General features: G+C 32.7%; 1 protein-coding gene and 1 long non-coding RNA gene across 2 annotated transcripts; one reads left to right on the top strand and one right to left on the bottom strand.

Annotated features, from left to right (window-relative positions):
- Positions 1-752: 752 nt before the first annotated feature.
- Positions 753-19,233, bottom strand: LOC130814204 (uncharacterized). The gene is made up of 3 exons (XR_009042329.1): positions 19,094-19,233; positions 16,879-16,942; positions 753-4,461 (listed from the first exon to the last, which is right to left on the bottom strand). It is a non-coding gene; the product is annotated as an uncharacterized LOC130814204 (long non-coding RNA).
- On the top strand, positions 18,285-21,176 carry LOC130814203 (probable 2-oxoglutarate-dependent dioxygenase SLC1). Its single transcript, XM_057680278.1, has 5 exons — positions 18,285-18,529; positions 18,705-19,006; positions 19,125-19,375; positions 19,595-19,940; positions 20,046-21,176. The coding sequence occupies exons 2-5, from the start codon at positions 18,725-18,727 to the stop codon at positions 20,289-20,291; spliced, it is 1,125 nt and encodes a 374-aa protein (XP_057536261.1). The 5' UTR covers positions 18,285-18,529; positions 18,705-18,724; the 3' UTR covers positions 20,292-21,176.
- The last annotated feature ends 1,384 nt before the right edge of the window (positions 21,177-22,560 follow it).

Genomic DNA, 22,560 nt, shown 5'->3' with positions numbered 1-22,560 from the left:
AAATCAAATAAACATTTTGGCTTTTAAACGAATTATGCGAGACAATGGAAGCAATATAGGGAAAGGGAAGGGAAATGAAGGGACTTCATTCATTTGAATAAACAATTGGGGAGGAAAACAAAATAAAGGAATGGGAATTAAAAGGAAAAATTCCTTCACGGAAAAATGTGGATGAAAAGCTCATTATTTTTTCTTCTCCTTTGCTTCCCTTCCTTTCCTTCCGCTAATAATATTCAAACAATTTGCCTAGGTCTTTTCATTAGGCCTCTCCACAAGGCCACAAAGGCATAGAGCCTCTACTGAAGTCTTCCATCTCGACTTGAACTCAAATAAATTTTACATCTAATTACTCATATTCACTTCAAAGTCACAAGTTAGTGAGTTATTTATTTATTTGTTTATTATTTAAAATCAACCATGTAATCACAAACATTGGCTTATTTTGTTCAAGTGTTTTCTAAGGCATTTAGAATTTAAAAAACTCATCTTCAAATTAAATAAATATATTTTTCTCAATCTAATTAAAATCTCAATGTTCTCTCAAAATATCAAATCTAGTAAAAATTCTAGTTTGTATCCCGTAGCATTGTTCTCCATTATCCCTTGATAATATTATATCTTTTTGCTAAACAAATAGGAACGTAAGGGTCCTAGAGGACATTGTTCCTATGCAATATGCATTTGTTTACAAAACAAGTCTGAGAACTTTAAAATCTTTATCAGTACACTTTCATCGTAAGCCTACTCATATAGCTCTTTTCCTTCATATTGACGCACGACAAAAAGCATAAATGACAACCAGCGCTATATCTAGGAGGCTAGGTGGGAGTCTAATTGGCTAAAATAGGTAATTAAAAAATTTTAAGATACTCAACGCAAATCTAGTTGACATTTACTTTTTAAATGATGGTATGGTAATTGGTAAATGGCTCTCTACTAGATATGAGTTAGAGGTCCTTCAATCTGAATTTGAGGAGTGGTGCTTAGTGTGGGAGAGACAAATAAGAAAAAGTCATGACCTTAAAATGAGAAGGATTGAATGCATGACCTTAAAATCATGAACACAAGATGCTCATAACTTGGGCCAACTTATGTCGTTCTTCAACGCATACACAAATGAAAGTTAAAACTCAATTACTAAAGAAAATTTATAACTTAGAAAAAGGTTTGACAACTCTTATACAAAAGCCAGGTGATGCCATTGCACAGGGCCTCAAATATGTTGAGGCTTCCATCTTTACTTTCACAATGTATTAAAAAACTACAATAATAATAAACTTGAATATATTAACTCTCTGGTTTAGTTAGTTACTACACTTGCAATTTGCAAAGTAACTATTATTTATCTATTTGTTGTGATTGGTGAATTTATTCAACCTAGACTTCGCTTAGTGTGACTAAGTATTTTCAAACTCTACTAAATGCAGTAAGGAGTAGGGAAAGTAGAGATTAAATCCAAAAGTTAATTCTTGGCCAAATTAAGCTTAAGACTTTGGAAATCATCAAAGCAAGTTTGTCTTTATTGATTTTGTGCATATAAAATGTGCATTCTAGAAGTTGATCATGTTTTTTTTGCTTTATTAAACAACGAATGGAGCAAGATAGTGCAAAAGAAGTTTTGGCATAGACAAATTCTTTAATAAGACCGTCTCACGATGAGACGACTTAATATGGGCCAGTCCAATCCAATTGAGAAAAAACTGTTTAGATTTAGTTTCAAAAAAGATAAAAAACAAAAACCGTAGAAGTTTTAAATTTTTGCTGGAAATTGGAAACCATTCAGTTTCTTCTTCTTTAAAGTATCTCTGCAATCTTTTCTTCCTCTTCAGCAAAACTTCTAATTCTACCAAGATCCCAAGTAAAACACAGAATACTACATAGGCAAGGTGCAACCTTTTGTTTGATATAGATGTTTGAATTTTATTCAAAAAAAAGTGGTTTTGTTGGGTTTTTTTGGTGTGACTTTGAGTGCATAGTGTATAATGAGAATTGATGGTGTGTGGATGTGTGTATGTGTGTGTATGATGAGGTGGGAGTCATTATGAACTTTTTGATGAGCCGCTCGACCCACACTGTGGCATGCTCGACCGAGCCAGTTGGCTCGACCAGATCAGTGAGCATTCTAATCTGCTGCTCGACTGGAATTTAAGCCGCTCGACCAAGGCTATTTCGCTCGACCGATCGAGCGAGGGTCCAGAATGCACTCTGTTTTCTTGTGCGATAAGTTTTACTGGAATGTTTTAATGTGGGCTCTTGCCCAATCATTTGTATACAACTTCGACTATAAATAGGAGTCTCATACACTCCCTCCAATGTGGATTAAAAACCCTAGCTAAACACAAACCCATTTTCTTTGATCTTCTCCAAGTGTAATATTTCTTTGTAAGAGTTCTTGAGAACTCCATTATTTCTTCACATAATCAAGCAAGTTAACCACCACCAATGACGTAACCCACATTGAGGTGAACCTCGTAAATCTTATGTTTTTGATTTTGCTTTGTTTCGTATTGTTTCTCATTGCTTATTATTGAAGTGTTGTTTCATTGCATTGAACACCCTTACCATTGGTCGTGGGTGATTTCTAAGGATAAAGATTAAAACTTTAGACCCTACTGTAATTGTTTTTACAGGTTTGTTGACTTCACAACCATTTTAGGTCTAGTATTCTTCTGGTTCTTATCATTCTTCCTGTTCTTCATCAATATTTTCATTTTTATTTTGGTCTCCGATAGATTTGTGCTATGTATTTTCTAAAATTTAATAATGTAAGTCATCAATTTAAGGTGATAAATCATCACTTTAAGGTGGTTAGTCATTACTTTAACGTTATAAGTAATCACGTTAAGGTCATCTTAAATAACCTTAAAATGAGTAATTATAAGCAATAAATAATCAATTTAGCAACAAAAGTTATCACTTTTAGGTGATAAGTCATCTCTTTAATTAAGGGGATAATATATCAATTTAAGGCTACAATTAATCACGTTAAGGTCAGTTTGTTAATTGCACTTTCATTTCATTTCCTAGCAAATTGTTATGGTTCAATGATTGCATTAACCATCTCCTTTCCTCAATGATCTTACTTTCTTTCTTCGTTTCTGCTTGGTAGTTGGTAGTATACCGATCATTTGTTGATTAATAATGTTAAAGTTCTTATTCTTTATGTACTTCATAAGAAACCATTAAAAAAACATATACGGTGAGATTCTGTTTAATTCCTCTCAATAAATAATTTTATAATATCAACTTTTTATAATTTAAAATATGTACATATACAGATAGCAACGCTCAAAACAAGACATTAAATAGCGTGAAACCAAAAATTATAACAACTAATTTGAACCAGATGACTCCTACTCTTCCTAGCAAGTGCGCATAAAAATTGTAATTACATGCTACTTGCTTATCATTTCTATTCCAATTTTTTCCATTTTTATAATGACTGTGTAATTTTTTATAATTATAATTTCTCAAAATCATAATTTAGAATGACGCCCTTTTTAAATCTTGAATAGTTAATTTTTCAGGATAAAAGATCAAATTATGTATTTAAAATGATTCTGTTACTAAGTTACTAATTATGTATTTAATAAGTAACCATATATCCCCAACCACCCAAATCAACAACCATTGGAATATTCAAAGCTTAGGCCTATGTTCAAAGTAAGAAATTTGGTTCCTTTCTTGTCCCTTTTACCATTTAATTTTCTTTTATTCATTTCCTATTAAAATGTTAAGAAAATTAATTGAAAAAACAATTATACTTATAAAGTTGAAAAACAATTCTATGGTCTTCTATTTTACTCACTTTTCCCAATAGCTTGTATATATTTTTTTATTTTGGTTCGTCTCATTTACTTTACAATATTTGTATTTTGGATAATATCCTGTTACTTATTTAAATTCTTATTTGTACAACTTCTCTTTACTTTTAAATGTATTCATATAATTTTAATGTCTCAACCATTTTTTTTATACTTGTCCAATTGTGGGTTGTAGCATCATCAAACGGACAAAGAAAGTAACAATGACACCATTAACATCAAAAAAAACTATGTATAGTGAACAATACACCATAAATTATATATCATACTGCATTTTTTTAGAAAAATTATAAAAAATGTGAAATTTATAAGAAAGAATGTCATGGCCCCTCCACTTTTTTGTATTCATCTAATTTTTATAATCGATTTCGAGGACCCCTATACGGCTATACCACTGATTATGAGCCCCAAAGGTTTACTCATTTTCCCAATACTTTTAAGATTTGTCGGCTCACAGGTTGAAAGAAGGTAAAAATCAGAGTCAAGTAATAGCAGCCTGATAACAAACAATGAGATTCAATTAATGATAATACCTCAGATCGTAGACAATGGACCGGACTTAGTCTTGCCACGTTCTTGTTATTCAACAACTATATTTGCCCAAATACAACCTAGAACTCTAAGTTAGCAACATCACCTGAAAGCATAATTTTTGTACTACTTCAGCAATTATTGAATTGGTAAACAAAACACAGTAGCATTGACATTGTAATTAACTATGCAATTTTTAAATTAGTCAGTCCTCAAACTGATTTAGCAATAGTTATTTAAACAAAGTAAACGCTCGATAATCCTTTTTTTATGGGTTGAATTAAAGTAAACGCTTAATGAGAATACATTTATCTATTTTATATACTGACAATTCCCAAAGTCAGAAGTCTTGCATGCAAATATAAAACAATATCAAAGACATTTGGTATGGCACTTACCAAAAGGACAGGCATTCACACTCAGCAATGTACTTGTATTTTAATTCAGGAAATAAAATTTAAGGAAAATAACAGTCAACCAAGTCATAAGTCATGTTAGTTAGGAAGATACAAGATTTAACTTATTGTTTACAGTAGATAATCATATTTTTTTAAAGTAGTTGACATATATCTCACATCTGTATTATGTACTGATGCTCACATTTATTAATTGTTGTGACTTCATACGGGTCTATAGAACTATACTAATATTTTTACGAATTTATAAACTATTTTGAAAAAATAAACAAAACCAATTATTCACTTTGTTTTTATAAGAATAAGGAAAGGACGAAAATCACATTTCATAGATAAACGCACCCATACATATATTAATATAATTGGAAAATTTAATACTAGTAACTTATTTTCTAGGTCACCCGAGCATAGAAAAATAGACAATGTATCTATCCTGGAATCTAGATTGAACTAGACCATGTCCACCCGGACACAATATCCTTAACCATCCTATTGTTAATAACTTAGGAGTTGAGAATTACTCCCCCCATCTTAATTCAACAGCTCCAAAAAAAAAAAACATAAATGTAGATATGGCCATTAGGCAGTTCAGCTTTGAATGAACCTTAAATCTGCCCACCAAAAACAAAAATCAGCCCAGATGGGAAAAAATGTTGTGGTTCAACCCAAACCAGTCCAATTGATACCCTAAAGGCCTGAACGAGCCCTACCGCAACCATAGCCATGAAATACCGGGGCCTATTATGAACTATTAGAATTAAGATCAAGTAGAGCTGGAAAGGCTTAAAAAATTAATGAACGACTCTTAGATTCTTACAAAAACCAATTCTTCATATTTGGAAAACTCAGACTTAATACTAAACAAGAATTGACTTGGACCTAATTTGCTTACAAAGCGGCCATAAATCAGCCACGAACTGGTTCAAACTCATCAATTAACCATACCCATTTAGAATCAGCTCGAAGCCCTCCACCATCCTAACCGTCCTATGGATATCTTTACATAAAGGCACTTACATGGCACATTTTCATTTCATACGGCATATTTTGATGAATTGATTCTTTCTCATTTCTACCGTTTTCCTCCCTCCAAAGTCCGAACCAGCCCTTTCCCATGTCCCTCCTAGCATAAATTTAGTTCCCTTGGAACTTACTCGTGGTTAAAAATATTCTTTTAATCACGAACACACAATAACAAAAATAATTAGATTGTTGAACTCCCAAATATCGATTAAGACCGTAAGATAGTAATTTTTTTACACCTCTATGATTCTGAGCATTACATCACAATGCTACCTTATTTTGACTACGCTCTTAAGCCTCCCCCCCCCCCCCCCCCCCTCCCCCTCTTCGCTTCCAATCAACATTTTAGAGCCCACCTGTCCCTATCCAACAAGAGATCAAACACACCATAATCATATTTAACGACTTATGTTCATCCCAAAAGAAAAGTATTTACAAAACGTTAGAAACTTTAGGTGTAGGGATAATAGTGGATTAAAGAAGGTTAAATAAGATTGTTAAAGTGAAAAATGAGTCTTCTCACAGTGAGAGCCAACATCATTTTCCCGGGTAAGGTTATGGGTTCAATTTTCACCTAATCTTCTTATTTTCTCAACCTTATAATAAAAAAATAGATAATGAAAGTATTAATGAGCGTCCAAATCTTGTCAAGGGCCACTTACATCAAAGAAAAAGAAAAGGATTTTCATAGACTAAAAAGAAAAACTTGAGCAGTAATACCATTAGTTGAAGAAATTGTATTCTAAATAATCCAAGTTATACCATTATGGATGATATCTTTGATGATATAGATAGAATATTGTAACATTAAACAAATACTAAAAAGAAGCAAAAGGCAGTCTCTATTAAAATGTCGTATCAAATTAAAATTTAACGCTCCATTAAACAGTGAGTGATTTTGTACTTATTATAAACTTCAAAATTGTTGAAAAATACTAAATACTGTTGTATATTTGAATTTTAGGGAAAATATCGTCCCAAAAAAATAATCGGCAAAGCAATAAATATCAAATTTTCAAGTTCTAACAAACAAGCTATTGCATGACACACAATTGGTTGAATAAAAAAAGATGGTAATTATGTTGGTGTGCAGACTGCAAAGAGTGATGTGGCATAAAATGATGCACCTAATCTGGATAGAACGACAAAGTAATTAAACACGATATAATCAGGAAGACTTTCAGATCGGCTGATAACTACTGCCTTCAATGACGCTGTCGCAGCCATAACAGAGGATTGACTTTTGAAGGTAGTTTGCTTGACATTACAAAAGGACTTTGTCTATCAACTACTTTGTACAACTTCAAGCAACATTTCTAGGAAAGTAAGGCCTTGCTTCATTGAATCATTGAAAAACTTTGGACATTGACAATGATTGAATTTAGAGTATTTGGTGATTGGTATTTCAAAGTATTGCAACAATTTGACGTATATAATAGGAAGGTATCATTTCATGAACAGTAAAAAGCGTTTACTTCATGTAAACAAAATATGCATCGACTAGGTACAATAGATCGACAAATTGTAGCATAAAATGCTGAGAGCAAGAATAGGAAGAACCTGCACAGACTTGGGGCTTATTCTGCTCAGCTCGCATTATGTTTTACGTTTAGGAAATGTAGTAGTCATTCTTTGCTTACAGTTAAAAGCCAGGAAAAAAGTTTGTCAGATTATTAACTCTAAATAGAGGTAAATGGGTGAATCACATTAACAACCACCATTCTACTGAAGCATTACACACAACTTAGGTACTATATCTTGAGAATTTTATGTCACACATTCAAGTTCATGATCATTTAATCACTGTCTAAGTAGTCATACCAAGTAGTACAACTTTTTTTTATTTCAAAATCATTGTTGTATTGATGATTTTTTTTGACAGCCAAATCTCTCATGGAATGTGTAGTCATTCCAATTCAAGTACTTAATACTCCTAATGAATAAACTGTACGTTTATTCAAATAAAGTACACACGGATAACAATTCTAACCTTAGATATTTACAGTGTTGTGCCTGTCTGCAGTCTGTCCCAAAATTTACACCTTAATTTTAGTTTGTCCAACCTACTCTGCAAAATTTCTTTTCCGGTAATTGACTCCACTCTCTCTTAATTTAACACACAAATTTATAATCTATCTTCACCTCATTCATTTGTCTTCTATTTATTCTTTTCATAACTTACACTTAATTTTATTTTCCAACTAAAAATTAATATTCTAACTATTAAGTATTAACAATCCAATTTTATAGGGACAAAGAAATAGATGTTAACTGCAAGGAAATAACTGCTAGTTTTTCAGCTTAGGAACTAGGAATGGATAACGTATTAATGTTTCATAAGTACAAGTTATAGTTCAACCTTTCTATTTTTTTTCTCCACTTATCAAAGTTGTCAAGCTTTTTTTTCTTAATCTCAATATATAGAATAAACTACCACAGAAAAGGCTTTCACATTACATATTTCTCACTCCTATTAATGGTAATGCAAGTTCAAACTTCAAACAAGACCACGAAGAGCATAATTTAACTACATTTGGAAAAAAAAATCATGTAAAAAGGACTATAGGTAATGCAAATAACATATCTTATAGTATTGAGCAGGATGAGGGAAGAGGGATAGCGAGAATCAAACTAAAAACCTTAGTTGAACGATACATACTCCAACCGAGACAAACTCAATTCTTGCAAATAACACCTTAATGTTATTGTAATATAGACCAACAATAGTCGTGAACAAAAAACTTGATAGTTAGTAATATAATCCTAAATTTCAAAGCTAAAAGAAAGTAGTCTTGCAATCACGTCAAAAAGGACTTTATTGTGCACAGATAATGCAATAAATTCCAGAAGTACACATGTCCAATGCTAAGGTGGAATTCAAATATTTTTAACAAGACTCACTAGAAGCCCCTGCAAGACTTGACTGTCTAAGATGGATGCGCCAAGGCACATTCTAACTTGCCAAGTCATTTAAGGCGACCAACATGTGTTTTGAACATATATACAACAAAGAAAAGACCAGAGAACAAACCATTATTAAAGGGTGGCTTCAACTTCTACAGGGAAATGGTAAATAAATGGCTACTAGCCTACTACACAATAACATTGTGATAAATTTTGGTTTCACTCTAATGGCCACGAAGTAAATTTTTAGTCAAAGAACTACACAGTTTCGCAATTATTTTTACTTGTATTATGGTTGTTGTAAACTCAAAAACCTTTACTATATTTTCCCTACCACACTCATTTTACTATATTATTCATTTTAAAATGCCTCTCACCTTGCTACTTTCTAATGATGACAATAGTGCCATAATATTCTTTATCTTCATTTAGTCCACAAAACTCACTCTCTTTCTCAACATCTCATCCATACTTTTTCACCTACTTTATTTTTGTTTTTTCTCCTAATAAACTTCAAAAACTATCAAAATTAAATTATAGCTAAATTGATAAATTTTCTTAACAGCATAGAATAAAAAGGAAAAATTGTCATAAATAATCCTATCTTTTACTAATCCGTTGTGAATACTTACCTTTAAATTATTTTTTGATAATCCAACACTTGCTAAGTTGCTATGTATTTCATTCTAGTGTATCCTGTGACCTGATAACCTTTTGTAACATGTCATTTTTTGAAAAAGAAAAAAAGAAAAATAAAACTTAAACCTAAAACCCTTACACCACCCTTAGCCACAAACAACCAACCCCATCCACCAACAACCCTCCCGCTTTCCCATCCCAAGCCACCACCAACGCCACCACCAACCCTTCTTCCCTTTTTCCCCACCGCTAACCACTAGCCAAATCAAATTTGTGGGTGCTGGTTTAGGGTTGTGTGTGGGTGGTTTGAATTCGCCATTAAGGGTGGGTCTGGTTGTTGCAAGAGTTGTGGGTGGATGGTGTGAGATCGAGGTGATGCTTATATGTTCGGGTTGTGCACAACATTTGCGCAGGGTAGGCGACAGTTGGGGGCACCGGCAAGGGAGGTGTGGGAAGGAAAGGGGTTCACACATCAAGGGCCTGGGGGAGAGGATTGGCCGCGACATGGGTAGGAGAGGGCGGGGATCGTAAGGGAAGGGGGTTATTATGTTGACTGAATCAGTGGGATAGGGTGGGGGAAGAGAAGGGTATTTTTTCTATTTTTTTTAAATAAGTTTACGTGTATTCAGGCTAAACAAGTTAAGAATCTGCTGAAAGCAGTGTCACGTAATTTGATAATCTCCTTGCGAATCGCAAATTGAAAAATCGAATTATGGCCGTTTTGGAATATTCTTGGGAAAAGTTAAGCAAATTGTAAATTTAAAAGGCGAATCAGCTAGCGAATCATTTTACAATGGTTGGAAGCAAATAAACAAGTTAAGGGGTATGTTGAAAGCAAATAAACAAGTTAAGGGGTATGTTAGAAGCAAATAAATAGCAAAGATTGAATTATTAAAAAATAAACCAAACATGGAATGAGGGTGAAAGGTGGAATTATTCAAGATAAAGTTTACGAATAAAAAAGAGGTATATGATTACATAAAGACTGCTTCAGAATATATGTTGCGCTTATCAAACCAAAACTTCGTTACATACTCCATATAACATATTAGCCAATATTATTATCTTTTTAAAGGACTATTATAAGCTTTAATTTTAATATATAATTAAGAAAATATGAATTACTATGATAAAAAAAAATTCCAAGCTAAAATACACATTGTGATGTTTACGATCCGACTCATAACACCATCAGGAGCCGCGTCCAACATTGCGATCGTTATTTGCCAAGTGTCCACATATAATATATTAATGACACTAAAAAAATTGGACCCAGGAAATTGGAGTTTTGGTTTTATCATGAAGCCATACTCCTAATGAATAACACCATAACTAGTGAACGTAAAGGTATGTCAGAGAATCAAAGGAAGGCAGAATGAAGCAAAGAGTTCATTACACCATGTGTCCGAATCAGATAGTAATTAAAATCCTTTCAAGAATAACCTATAAATTAGACTTCTAAAAGTATAGGAGTAATTTATACTCTTTGCCAGACAGCTTCACGGACTATAAAACAAGTCAAATGTCACTCGTGTCTTAAACTACTCCTAAATTATTATTTTTAAGGGTGCAATGGCCAGAGAAAATGGGGTACTCAGCTAGTTTGCAAATAAGGAAACAGCCAAGATTAAGGACAATTATAATATTATTAAGGACTTTGTGGAGCATCTTAATTATTGATTATTAAAAATAGAATCTAAAACAACGCCTTAAAAGTCTTGGTTGTAAGAGGTACTCTGAAGGACAAGCACCTGCTTATCCACGTAGGAAAGCAATTAAAAAAGTGGCTGGATCTACCAAAACTCTTGGACCGTTGCATAAAATGATGCAATCCACACTATTAAAATATCATATCAACATCACAGCCTACATAAACTTTTCATGCCAACAGCTGCGATGCACCGTATCAGATAACCCAACGCTTCATAGGACTACGACGACCCACAATATGTTAAATGTGATTAGCAAATAATAACCCATGTTTGCATTTTGCCAGTTTGACTACACTATACTAGACTAGCTTTACTCATGACATTATATCCCGTTTAACTATGAATTTTAACGCTCATAACGTCGCATTGACCATTTACTCACTATTACAATGACACTTCACCGTTATAACATTATTTGTCTTCCAATTAAAATTACATTAATTCCCATTAAATTTAATAATTCAGTCCACTTATATTGTTACTCAAAATTCAGTTAAAAAACTAATGAACTCATAAGTCAATTATTTATATACTAAAAATAACTAACTGTAATTAGTAATTACTTTTGTTTTCCTTTATATATGATCAAACCAACTTTAACAATTTTTACATTTAACTTTTCTTCAATTTCCACGCTACCAAAACATTTCTAATGTCATCTACACTAACTTTATTTTCCTCCACTAATCACTTCTAGAAGACCAACATTCTAACTCATATAATTATGTTAGTGTAATGACAGTCCATCATATTCTTTTAATCGTAGTAGTACATCTTAATCACATAATATTATGTAATATCCATTTAAGCTAAGCACACGGAATCTTATGCTTAACATTTTAATTACTTTCTCAAACATACAGAGGTTATTTGGTATGAGAACATAAAATATAATAGAAAGAGAAATGATAAAGAAGAGCAAGGGTAAAGGTAAGAGTTATACTTATAGGTTGTTTGGTATAACAATATAAGGAAAATACACAAGACAACAACCACCTAAAAAAAGGCAATTTGTTACTTGACATTAATGAGTAATAACAACATAAGGGTATCCATTACCCCCAAGAAAGGGATTGTGTTAACTTAATATTATACCAAACAAAAAATGTGGAGTAATGGTAATTAAATCCATTACTTGACATTAAAATGTTCATGCCAAACACCCTAACATATTGTTGTTGAGTTGTATCAAATTCTATAAATCACTAAAAATTTATAAATTGTTGTTGAGGTGTATCTGCTGTCTATCTTTATTAATCGCTAGGTAGATAGATATAGGTTTTTTCAAATGATTATTAAATTATATGCACTTATTATTTATGTAATCATCATCATCATTATCCTACTCAATATTTATGCACTTAAATTATATGCACTTATTAGTTATGTAAAGTTGCACATAATGTTAGATACTACAGGTCAATGAAACAACTTGTTTGTTAATTTTATAATTAATAAGAGTGAGGTTGCATACATGTAATCCTCTCAAACCTCACTTAAAAAGAAACCATTAAACCATTTAATGACATTGATTTAATAAATATTGTTAATTACACTAAAACTAGATTCATAAATGTGTAAATGTGATACTCATAACTTGATACTTGGAATCAAATTCCATCAATAACATTGCTCTAACATCTCTTTATACACGCCCAAAAATATTATTTTAGCATTTACAGAATAAGGAAACGTTACAATAAGTTTTAAAATACTAATCTAACAGCTAGCTATACCAAATAGCACTTGCATGAAAAAACTTTTATTAAACCCAATCAAACATACTTTTCAATTTACTTTCATCTGCATCCTCAATTCAATTATACTAAACGTGAGGATCCCTCCACTACTCTAATCACATGATCATCTAGTGAACATTCAACACAACAAAGAAAAATAAACTAGTCGAGCTTTTCATAAAAGTCAAGTGCCCAACCAAAGAGTACATTTTCAGCAAAATGTCTCAACTCAAGTGGTCCAATTGTATTGGTAAGGCTCCGTGTAAACCACGTCGGCCATAAGCAGGGGCCTTGCTGGAGGCATAGGGGCAACAGTCTGGTATGTTCATATTCAAATGAAAAAAAATACTAGAGCTAACAAGAGACTGCCCCTGATTTGATCCAAATGTAGAAGGGTAATATAATGTCCACAAATATTATCATATGATGAAGAACCCTAACAAAAGCTAAATGCTGAAAATTTTATGTAATACATACAAAAGGTTACAGCAAGGAATCCTCCATATTTCCAAAGGACCATAAAGATCAAAATTCTCAAGGGTACAATAACTTACTCCTAAATTATTAATGCTGGCAAGAAAAGTATTAGACAGAAACTTCTTAACTTCTAAAGAGATCCAAGTGAGATTTTCTAAGGTGGCCAGACAGAGATATAACATCAAAAGTGGCACTCAAGAAGATGCCCAAATAAAAGTATATCGACATATGATTTATGAATCATTTTACTATAGTTCATTATAATCCAAAATCAAAGAACTATAAATATTTAGCCCCATTACATATGAAAAATCGGAGAGATTCATATTATACTCTATAGTATATAGATAAAAACAAAGAACAAAACGGAGGCTATAGATTAGATAAAGAAAAGGGCATCCAAGTAATATTTTCAGTACAAAACATGAACGGATTCTACTTGTTAAGATTGAATGCTTAGTTAACTTCCAATATATTAGGATTCATCAGAGTACATATGTTATTTTCTACACATTATTCATGTCAAATACCCTAATGGACAGTTTGATAGATGACAGTAAGGATCTTACAAAGACACTGCTTTCACGGGCATTTGAAGATCATTTAGCTATAGGCCCTCAAAGAGTCATTGCACAATATAAGATCGAATTACTTCTAAGTTCTAATAAAGGCTTAATAAGTTTGAGCAAATTCGGATCAACATGTTCAAAAGCATTATGATAATATGTTCAAATAATGGCTGATCCCAATCGATTTCAAAACTACAAGTACCCATAGGAGTTACAAAAAACGGTCTGATGAATCTGAAATGATTATTTAGGTAAAAGATTAAAACATAAGTATAAGTTTGCTCATAAGACAAATATTTGTAACAGGAAAATGTGCACGTTAAGCAAGTATTACACTGAAGGGACTAGGCGACTTAACATCAAAAAGATTAAAACAGAAAATATGGAATTTGACAAAATTAGTGGATTATCCATGAGAATAGAGATGAAGATAAATATGTGAAGAAATTTAAATTTTCCACTATTTGTTTATATAACCAAAATGAAAATTAATAGATTTTGTTCGAGAATAAGTATTTCATTTCAAATTGTAAATTTCAATGTTGAAATCGTATATAGAAAATTTGAGAATATAAGGTTTGAAAAGTCAATCTCAAATTCTCCAACTTGAAGTACTTCTAAAACAATGGTAGAGTTTGGTCAAATCTTAATTTGAATTTTTTTGATTTGTTAAATATGAAATTTGAGCCAATTTTAGATTTTTAAATGAAACCATCATTCTCAAACATAACATAAAAGAATATGCAAATTTTAACATTATAATACGAATTTTTATAAAAAAATTCCAAAGAATCATGATGAAGATGATGATATGCTAGATGCTAGCTCCATGAGTTTATATAATAATAGAAATTACACAAAAGTTAATTAACATGTATCAACAAAATAATTACTTAACATCAAGCAACTAATCCATTTACCCATTTTAAATCACATAAAATGCCATATTGTAAGTCCTGCAACTTAAAATAAAGCCAAAATGTGGGTTCTGAGAGCTACTCTTAATTTTGATAAAAAAAATATATATGAGCACCGAATTTTCAAAGGAACTTTCTCATTCTCATGAAGTTCCTCCTGGTTACGACTACATGTTAGGGGGGGTCAAAGTGTGTAGAAGGGGTTCATTTTTTTTAAATGAGAAATGTTGTGATTTAGAGAATTATTTTCTTGGGCACAGCAAGTTGACCATGGATAGAATGAAAAGGAAAAACCTTTAACCAAATTAGAATCAAAGCAAAAGTAGAAAATGGCCATAAGAAATTATATTTCCTCGGTATCCACATACTAGCTAATTGTATCATATTCACTCCCTAATTCTAATAACATACAAGTCACATTTTGTATAATTTGTTTTGATGCGTAATTTAAAAACTATCTAACACTTTATAGTTTTACATTTTACTTATGCTAATCAAAAATATTAAATATCAACGTTGTGCATTATATAGTACGTATGGATGAAATGATGAAAATAAAATAACCCATGTATAATATATTAAGGGAAAATTATTAGAAATTTTTATCAAAGAGTACCTATTAACTGCTACCATCCAAAATTCCGTACTCTTATGGCACATGAAAAGCATTTTGTTGTTTTGTTGTTAAAATCTTGATTTATTAACTGATTTTTGGATGGTAAACGTTAATAGGTACTCTTTGACAAAAAAATAAATTTTATAGGTTGTTTTTGACAAAAAAAAATATTTTAGGTAGTTTTTCATAAAAATTTGTTTTTTCTAAGTAGTTTCTAGCAATTTTCCCCATATTAAAACTGCAATATGTAATTTTCATTTTAAAAAACTTATTTTCATTACGCTTTAGTTGCCAAGTAATCTTCAATATTAAATTTTTATTAATACCTCTCTTTCAAAAGTCTGAATTTTGAGGTACAGTGATGACTACTGATACATGATAAGTATACTTCTGAGGGTAGATTTCAACAATGAGGTAGTTTTGAACATGCCCCTGGAAAAATAAGAGGGGTTTTTACCTTAAGAGAGGATAATGAGTGAGAATAGATTATCAGATTATATGACCCACTAATGAGTGAGAATAGATTATTAGATTATATGACCCACTCTGTATGATGGTATATTTTTCTACAGGAAATGGCTAGGAATCAGATTTTATAATAACAAGAACAAGATACAAGAAAAAAGTGCTCTCATTTATGTTAAGTTACGGATAAGTTTTGCTAATTTCTACTAAAGATCAATCAAAAAAAAAAAACTCTTTGTTACCACTTATCACTAAAAATGGCATAGTTACGTACATATAACCTTCCCACCCCACCTACGTGAGACCCACACTATTTAATGGCATTGGGATCACAGAATGTTATAAGAACAAGAAATAGGAAAAAAATTAAAAAATAAAAAATAAAAAGTAAAAATGGACAAATAAATCCAACAAAAAAAGAAAGAAAAGGGGACCCCAAAAAAGTACAGTAAGATTAAAAAGACCAATGTCAGCCATTAGGATAATGAATAGAACTTCTAAAAAGATATCCCACATATTGATACTAGTACAAGTGATCGCAACCTTGGCCAAATCCGATAATTGCATTTTCTTAGAGCCACTCCTTTATTATAGCTAAAAAAGGCAGCAAATAATTGGCTAAGCTTGCACAAAAAAACACTTTTTCTCCTTAGGCACTTCTAAATTTTGTTTCTTTTTGGCCAATCTGATATACCGTGGTACCTAGTTTTCTATATGCCTCTTGCAACAGCTCAAAGATAACCAACTACTCCAAGGTCATTGGCAGATGAGTATAGTTTATTCAAAAAGGGTTTATTGGTTACTCAGTTTGCTCGATATGGTCAATTGATCATTAATGTGGAGAGAATGCCCCTTTTCCTATCATCTGACTTCTAATTTAATAAGAAGTCAAAACAATTGCAACTTGCAAATACCACTCTAAACATTCTGACACATTCAAACAGCTTTTCTTAAACACTCAGCTAATTTATGCATGCCCTTGAATCATATTAGTGCAGTTCAGGAATATAATTTTTAAATAAGAAAAGAACTTAAAACATTCTTACTTGTAACCACTTTGTGAGCTAAAATATCAGATGCTAGGAGCCAATCAGTTCTGACATACATTGCCTGCAGTGCATAAGTTAAAAAGTTTAATAAACCCAAAAAAGTCATATGCATATATGCTCCAAAGTTGGTAACTTCTAATAAAAATAGACGGACAAGGAGTACAATTTACAAAAAGTGTCGCTTGTGCAATAGGAGTAAGTTGTGATGATGATGAAGTGACACAACAGAGAAGTTCCCAATCATTTCAATTCAAGCTCAACTCAAGCTTAAATTACGGGTAAAAATTAAACAAGCGAACTCAACTTTACAATATTCAGCATGTGAGCTTGTTAATCAAAGAAAAACAATAGATATTACAAGAGATTATCACATGTCCTTTATTCTCAAGCCTAGATTCCCAATTGAATAACGACGATAAGAGTTCTTTTAACATGACCTACATGGCTTGTTCAATAGAAACGAGTAAAATTAATTTTATCCTCTTTTAATTTTAGAGCAGCGTATATCGTCTTGGCCTCAAGTTTGGTTCAACTCGAATTATTTTAATCCAGCCAAGCTCGATAACTAATTTATGAGTTCGACACAAGTTTAATTTGGGGATGAACTTTGTGAAATTCAATCAGACAACATCAAACTGAGGATCATGGCCAGACTCAAATGTCAGCTAATGAACTTACAGCTAACGTCAATTTTTCCTCAAGAATTCGTCTTTCTTTAAAATCATTCATCATCTCCAAAAAGAACATCATGGGAATTTTTTTTACCTAAAATAACATTTACATATTTATCACCATTTACTTCTTTTTATTACCGCCAGTTAAACATGCTTCAACGGTCATATGGTAACTTATTTTACTTGATTTGAACAATTCTGAACTTTGTTGCTGAACAATTCTGAACATTGAAAATTGTGAACAGGTGGCTTTAAGTTAACATTCTGAGATAATATTACTCAAAGCTTCTGCTAGCACCCGGCTCATTGAATCAACTTGATAGCATTCATCAACAATGATATGCCAACTCCAAAACGTGAGGCATATAAGATTTACTATTTTATTCCCACTCAAATGCAGCGAAAGTTGTAAATTGTCCAGAAGTACATCTTATTGCAGAACAGCAGACAACATCACAACATTTACAACTTGAGCAATTATTAGGCATCCAAGCTTTTTAGATTGAACCTCCGGGAAGATACACTGAATTAAATGGGTTTTATGACATGATTAAGACTCCAATAATAGACAACCAATATTAGAAATAGACCCTATTTTTTAAAAATTATTCCAAAAGTCAGCCAGTTGCATGAAACATATAATATTCAAGTGAGAGAACTAGATCAAGGAAAATAGACAAAAACTTGAAATTGATTGGGAATACACAAATGGAGAAACCTTAGGACCCACGAGCATGTTTTTGACCCAACTTTAGTCAACGGTCTTATAATACACAAAGTGTTGCTTGAATTGGCTGAAAAACCAAAGCTGGTTTTCAAAGCTCTGGTTTTATTTCAAAAACTTGTAACTGTGCCTTTGACGTAGCCTTCATATGCCACTTCTATAAATAGAGTTCGGCATAACCATTAACTCTCAAAAAAAAAGTTGATTTCTAAGCTTCCCTTAATAGTATTCAGCCATCTTCGGAAATAAGGTACGGATGGTATTTATGTACTAATGTTCAGTGTTGACTTTCCTCTCTTCTCCCCTCCTCTTTCTTCTCCCTCCCTCTCCTTTCTCCTCATTAACAGGAAATAAGACCATATATAATTGACCATTTCTGAATGCAAAAGAATGTATAATTGACCATTACTGAATGCATGTCACAGGAAATTAGGTGTTCCCATTAATGTCTCCAGCAATTTCACTCACATCATCGACCAGAATGAGTGACAGCCTATCTGAAATTCAATATCAGAAAGGTGTGAAGCATCTTCATGAGAATGGAATTGACAAGGTCCCAAACAAGTACATATTACCCATTACAGAACGTCCAAGTACAGGAAATGAATCACATTTTAAGGAAAACATCAAACTTCCGGTTATAGATTTTGCTGAACTACAAGGCCCTACCCGGTCTCGAGTTCTCAAAGCCCTTACTAAGGCATGTGAACAATATGGTTTCTTTCAGGTCCGTTAACTGAAACATTTAGCAGCACAATGCATTCATGCCAAGTTTTCAAATTGAAAAAAATATATACATAAGCATAAGACTTACCATTTTAAGCTGCTCATACGTATTGCCGCAGGTGGTTAATCATGGCATTTCCACAGATATTATCCATAGGATGACCGAGGTCTGCAAAAGATTTTTCGAGCTCCCCTTCGACGAACGACTCAAGTACATGTCCACAGACATGAAAGCACCAGTTCGATACGGAACTAGCTTTAGTCAGAATAAAGATGGAGTCTATTGTTGGAGAGATTTTTTGAAGCTTGTTTGTCATCCCATGCCGGATCATTTCCTTTCTCAGTGGCCCTCTTCACCAAAAGACCTGAGGTAAATCAGAGACATTATTTATTCTCCTCCACAGCCCTACCAACTATTGCTTTACTACGCAATGAATCTTTTAGGAAATGTGACAGCCACCAGATGATAGATTTTGTGGCTGCTTTTCCATTTTGGAAATAAAGTAGAAACTACTGGTCACCAAATGCCCTCAAAAAAAATTTTTTTTTTTAATTCTAGGTAATCATTTCAATCTAAATTCTTCTACAGGACGCAGGCAGCAACGTACTCAAAGGAAACCAGAAACCTTTTTATGATGTTGATGGAGGCCATTCTAGAAAGCCTTGGACTTTGTACTTCAGAATTGAATTTCACTGAAGAAAAAGAGATTCTGGAAGAATTCCAGGAGGGGAGCCAGATAGTCGTGGCAAATTGTTACCCACCATGTCCAGAACCTGAACTCACACTTGGGATGCCACCACACTCAGACTATGGCTTCCTCACCCTTCTTCTCCAGGATGAGGTCAAGGGTTTGCAAATACAGTTTGAAGAAAAATGGTTGACAGTCGAGCCAATACCAAATGCTTTTGTCATAAACATTGGTGATCATCTAGAGGTAACATATTCTTTCATAAGTTCAATAAAATGAGAGATATATAATCTAGCATGATTCAATGCAATGTTATAATAAACTAAAGTTTCTTTCATCTTTATGTCACAGATATTTAGCAACGGGAGGTATAGGAGTGTGCTACACAGAGTTCTAGTGAATCAAGAGAAAACAAGAGTAACTGTGGCTTCTTTGCACAGTCTTCCCTTTGACCGAGTTATTCAGCCTTCGCCTAAACTCATCAGCAAAAACAATCCACGACGTTACCTGGACACAGATTTTGCTACTTTTCTGGAATATATTTCATCATGTGAGCCAAAGACGAAGGCTTTCCTAGAGTCAAGAAAACTAAATTAAAATGTACATATATGCAAATCAGCCACTCAGCCTAGGCACCTTTTAGAAACAGAATATTATTCATGTACATGAAAATCATACAATATGCCAAACAGTTACTGTTTTTATTTCAAATATCAAGGTAAGATGTATCTAAAACAGTCCAAGAAACAAAAATTTATGAGTCCAAGCAAATTACTTTTTCTTTAGTCAGGCAAAAATTTCACGAGCTTCTAGTTGCTATCGACCTTCAACTGTTCCTAGTTTTTTCACTCAAAATTCTAAAGTAATTAATGACAAGTGAAAAGTCTAATAGAATTATAGAACTACAGCTCCCCAAGGATAACAATGATTACTGCCGTAGAAGCTGGCAAACGCATGGATTCACTAACTTCATAACACTGTGTCGTCAAATGTATCAGAGACATAGAGTATATGTGAATTTGCAAAACTAAGTCGTCAAACACTTCATGTCTATGAGTACTCAAGTAAGCACCCACATTGTTTGGGTGAGCACCTCATGAGTGGAGATGGCAGAAGCCCCTAGTTTGCAGGGCGCTCAAGCTGGCACAAGATGAAACTAAATTCTCTTTGTCCTTTAATTTTCAGCATTATATTAGTTGTAACGAAAATATAATCCATCCATTAACATCCAATCTAAGGGAAAACTAAGTTAAGTTTAAAATACTTTCAGCTTGCCCATATAGATGGCTTTGTTTCAGAAAAACTCGTCTTTTCTTATATCTTAAAACTCCTAAGAAGTTCCCTCTTGCTATTTTCTTTTGTTAATCCATATTGTTGGGATTAAGGTTATGGCATTGTTGCATTGTAGTATGTTCTTCGTGAATATTGCTTGTTCTTAATAAAGGAAACCATTGTTAATAATTGATCCGACATAGTATTTATTGATTGATGACTAGTTCTTTAATACAAAATCTCTTGTGATTTATATTTCAAGTTCATATTTCAATTGATTTTCATAAATCATACAAAATCTCTTTTGCATACTTGGGTTTTCAAATGATTTAACAATGATATTCTTGGTTTTATTCTATTTTGTATCACTATAGCTCTTCGATTAATGATAATCTATTTGATCTGGGAGCCGAAAAGAAGCACAGGGTAGGCACAGGTGGTTGATCTCTTATGCTATGTGATTCTAATAGGGTTAATTGCTTTCAATAGGCATTTTTCACCAATGCTTATGATTAGTTTGATATAACCACTAGGAACTGTGGACAATTCCTTCTCGAGAGAGGGGTTTGAGGAGAGAGCACTCTTGGATACTACAACTTGTTATTTGGAAAAAATTGAATTAATCCTACTTGTGCTTATTTGGGCTTGAAGTAGATAAATAGGATGATTATTCCTTAGGTGCATTTGCGGATCATAAATAAGGTATTTTTGTGTCTAGTAGCTTGGATCTAAAATATAAGGCAGAAGGGTGGTTGTTTAAATTTTTTTAGTTTAAACATAATGCGCAACTTCTACATCTCATATATTTTACTCACAACAGTTAATATGCCCAAAACAAAGTTAAAATAAAGGCTTAAGCTCGTTTCAAGTTAAATTGAACAGAAAACATTGTGCTTGGGTGAGCACTTTGTATGTCTAAAACAGACTCCACAAGATCTTTCCACAAAAGGTCATACACCCAAAAAAGACGTAAAATACAAGATTTATGCCCAATTCAAGTAAAATTGTCCAGGGTGGGAATTTCATGTGCTCGCGAGAAAACTACATAAGGACCTATTGTTTAATGCAACTCAAGCGAACAAATTTCATGCTTGGCGACCATTCTCACTGTCGAATGATGATTTACATTTTACACCTATAACGCCTATAAGTGATCACGTAACCAGCCAAAATACTTGAGCGAGGATCCGAGATGGTAGAAGCTCCAAGACAATTGTGCCCGGGTGAACAAACCATGCTTGGGTGAGCAAGTCCAGCCATATCTTTTGTTTTAGTCTTTCAATTTTGAGTAATAAATGATTTATGACCAAAAAAATTAGCCATGCATTACATCTAGGGGACAATATTAAGTTAGTTTAGGGTGTTTAACATGACTTTCTTGTAAGAGAAAATCGTCTTTGCTTATATCTAAAAACGTCTTTGCGATTTTCTCTTTTCATGTTCTTTGTGAATGTTGTTCGTTCGAACTATTTTAGTAAATGAAACTCTTATTAATGATTAATCATACTTGATGTGTATTTTTTTTGTTCAATTACATGCTAAGATGACGAAAGGGAGTGTTGGGTGACAATTGAACCCAAGACTTTGTCTTCTT

Source organism: Amaranthus tricolor, chromosome 5 (assembly GCF_026212465.1).
Source record: "Amaranthus tricolor cultivar Red isolate AtriRed21 chromosome 5, ASM2621246v1, whole genome shotgun sequence".
NCBI classification, from domain to species: Eukaryota; Viridiplantae; Streptophyta; class Magnoliopsida; order Caryophyllales; family Amaranthaceae; genus Amaranthus; species Amaranthus tricolor.
Note: the sequence above shows the minus strand (reverse complement) of the source record. Positions and strands in the feature narration are given on the sequence as shown.